Source organism: Capsicum annuum, unplaced genomic scaffold (assembly GCF_002878395.1).
Source record: "Capsicum annuum cultivar UCD-10X-F1 unplaced genomic scaffold, UCD10Xv1.1 ctg27552, whole genome shotgun sequence".
NCBI classification, from domain to species: Eukaryota; Viridiplantae; Streptophyta; class Magnoliopsida; order Solanales; family Solanaceae; genus Capsicum; species Capsicum annuum.
The window spans coordinates 1,019-3,375 of NW_025833930.1; the positions used below are offsets into that span (position 1 = coordinate 1,019).

At 35.0% G+C, this 2,357-nt stretch overlaps 1 protein-coding gene across 1 annotated transcript; it reads left to right on the plus strand.

Moving 5' to 3' along the window:
- Positions 1-1,329: 1,329 nt before the first annotated feature.
- LOC124890949 lies at positions 1,330-2,350 on the plus strand (the record flags this gene model as incomplete). The annotated part of the gene is made up of 2 exons (XM_047402795.1): positions 1,330-1,650; positions 1,802-2,350. Coding segments are annotated over exons 1-2 (870 nt in total), but the record flags the coding sequence as incomplete, so codon positions are not given.
- Positions 2,351-2,357: the final 7 nt, after the last annotated feature.

Sequence of the window (2,357 nt, forward strand, 5' to 3'; positions counted from 1 at the left end):
TTTTTGCAGCTAACAAAAGGGTTCAATCCATAGAAGATGTTGATAATGAAGAAAAAGGACCAATAAGAAAACACAAAATAAATTGGTTCTTGAAAGCTCTATCCGAACGATATGATATTAAAGGTAATGTAGTATTAACTTATTAATTACAGATATATCCATTCTATTTTTGCTATATTTATTATTCATTAAGTTTTCTAATATTTGACTCTATTAATTTAGGTGAAATTGCCTACATACCATCAATATCGCCTGCTCACATGTTGAATAATGTTCCTAGATGCATACATTGTCAGGCTATGAGGTTTGAACATGAAACGCCAACTTTTTGCTGTGACGGTGGCTCAATCAAGCTTGCAAAAGTTGTAGTTTCAGCTCAACTCTACGACTTATTTTTCTCACAATCAGAAATAGGACAAGAATTTCGCAAACACATTAGAGGATATAATAACATATTTGCATTTACATATTTTGGTGTTCAACTCGACAATGATCTGGCATCCTCACGACAAGGAGTTTATAGCTTTAGAATACAGGGTCAAATATATCATGATCTGCCTTCTTTAATCCCACATGATGGTACTTTATGTTATTTTCAGATGTACTTTTTCAACACAGATAATGAGGTATGTAATAGGATTTCAAAACTCAAAGAAGCCAATTTGTCCAAAGAGGTTGTGGCAATAATTAGACAGATAATGGATGCCAGTCCTTACGCACAATTCTTTCGCCAGCTAAAGGATCATTAAAGCTTTCAAAATTTAAAAATTCGAATTGCTTCAAATGCTAAACTAGATCAATGTGTCAACAACAAACCATTAGTAGATCAAGTTGCAGCTATTTGGATAGACGAAAACAACTCCAATGTACCATTTGATAGAGAGATTATTGTTCATGAGCACTCAGGCAATATCCATAGAGTTAAACATTATTACGGTTGTTATGACCCACTCCAATTTCCTCTACTTTTCCCAAATGGTGAATCAGGTTGGCACCAAGGAATTAAAAAACAACATAGGACCAAAAAAGGTTCACATGAGACCAAATTTACAGTCCTCAATCAAAATATTTCGACATTTACATCCGATAATGAGGTGTTTGACAATGAACAACAAGGTATAGTTTTGATACAAAAAGCATCGATTATTACAAATTGGTAATTAAAATTCTTTTATAGGTCTTTTTTATATTTTTTTTGTAGGTGTACGACGAGGAGGTAAACAATGTGTCTCATGTAGAGAGTACTACTACTACAAGCTGCAAATACGTGATGGACAAGACACAATAATTCTATTATGCGGGCGATTGTTCCAATAATTTTTAGTTGACATGTACATCAAGCTGGAAACAACACGACTTGAATATTTTAGACAGGAGCAATCAAATCTTAGAAGGGAAATATTGCAAGATATCTATGACAACATCCTAGCAGGAGAAATTAGAGGAGCTAAAGTAGGTCAGAGAGTAATACTTCCTGCATCATTCATCAGAGGTCCTAGGGACATGCGTCGTAGATGTATGGATGCAATGTCTTTGGTTCAACGTTTTGGAAAATCAGATCTATTTATCACAATGACATGTAATTCTAATTGGGTAGAGATCAAAGAAAATTTGTTACAAGGACAACTTCCTCAAGACAGACCTGACTTGGTGACTAGAGTCTTTAGAGCAAAGCTACAAGATTTAAAAGATCAGATATTTAAGAAAAAGGATATCTGGTCCTATTGAAGCACATGTTATTGTGGTTGAATTTAAAAAAAGAGGACTACCACACATACACCTTTTATTAATACTTGAACAGGGATACAAGATGACATCGCCCGACGATTATGACAAGTTTATTGCCGCTAAACTTCCTGATAAAAAAGAATTTTCGATCTTGTATGATTTGGTTGTCAAGCATATGATGCATGGTCCATGTGGAAAGAATAGTCCAGCAAATTCATGTATGAAAGATGGACAATGCAAGAATCACTATCCTCGGTCATTTAGTAATAAATTAATACAAAGAAAGGATGGATATCCTATTTATAAGAGGCGAAATGATGGAAAAAGGGAAAAGGTCCGAGGCTTGACAATGAACAATCAGTGGGTCGTTTCATATAATCCTTATATGCTGACAAGATATAATTGCCACATCAACTTCGAGTCTTGTTTGGGAGTAAAAGCGATAAAGTATCTCTACAAGTACATATATAAAGGTCATGATAGGTGTGCTGTTTATCTCGAGATGGATGATGGAGAAAAACTCATCGACGAAATTCGCAACTTTCAAGATGCACGGTGGGTGACTGCACTCGAAGCACTATGGAGAATTTATGAATTCAATCTCAGTGAAATGCAGCCTCCGGTCATTA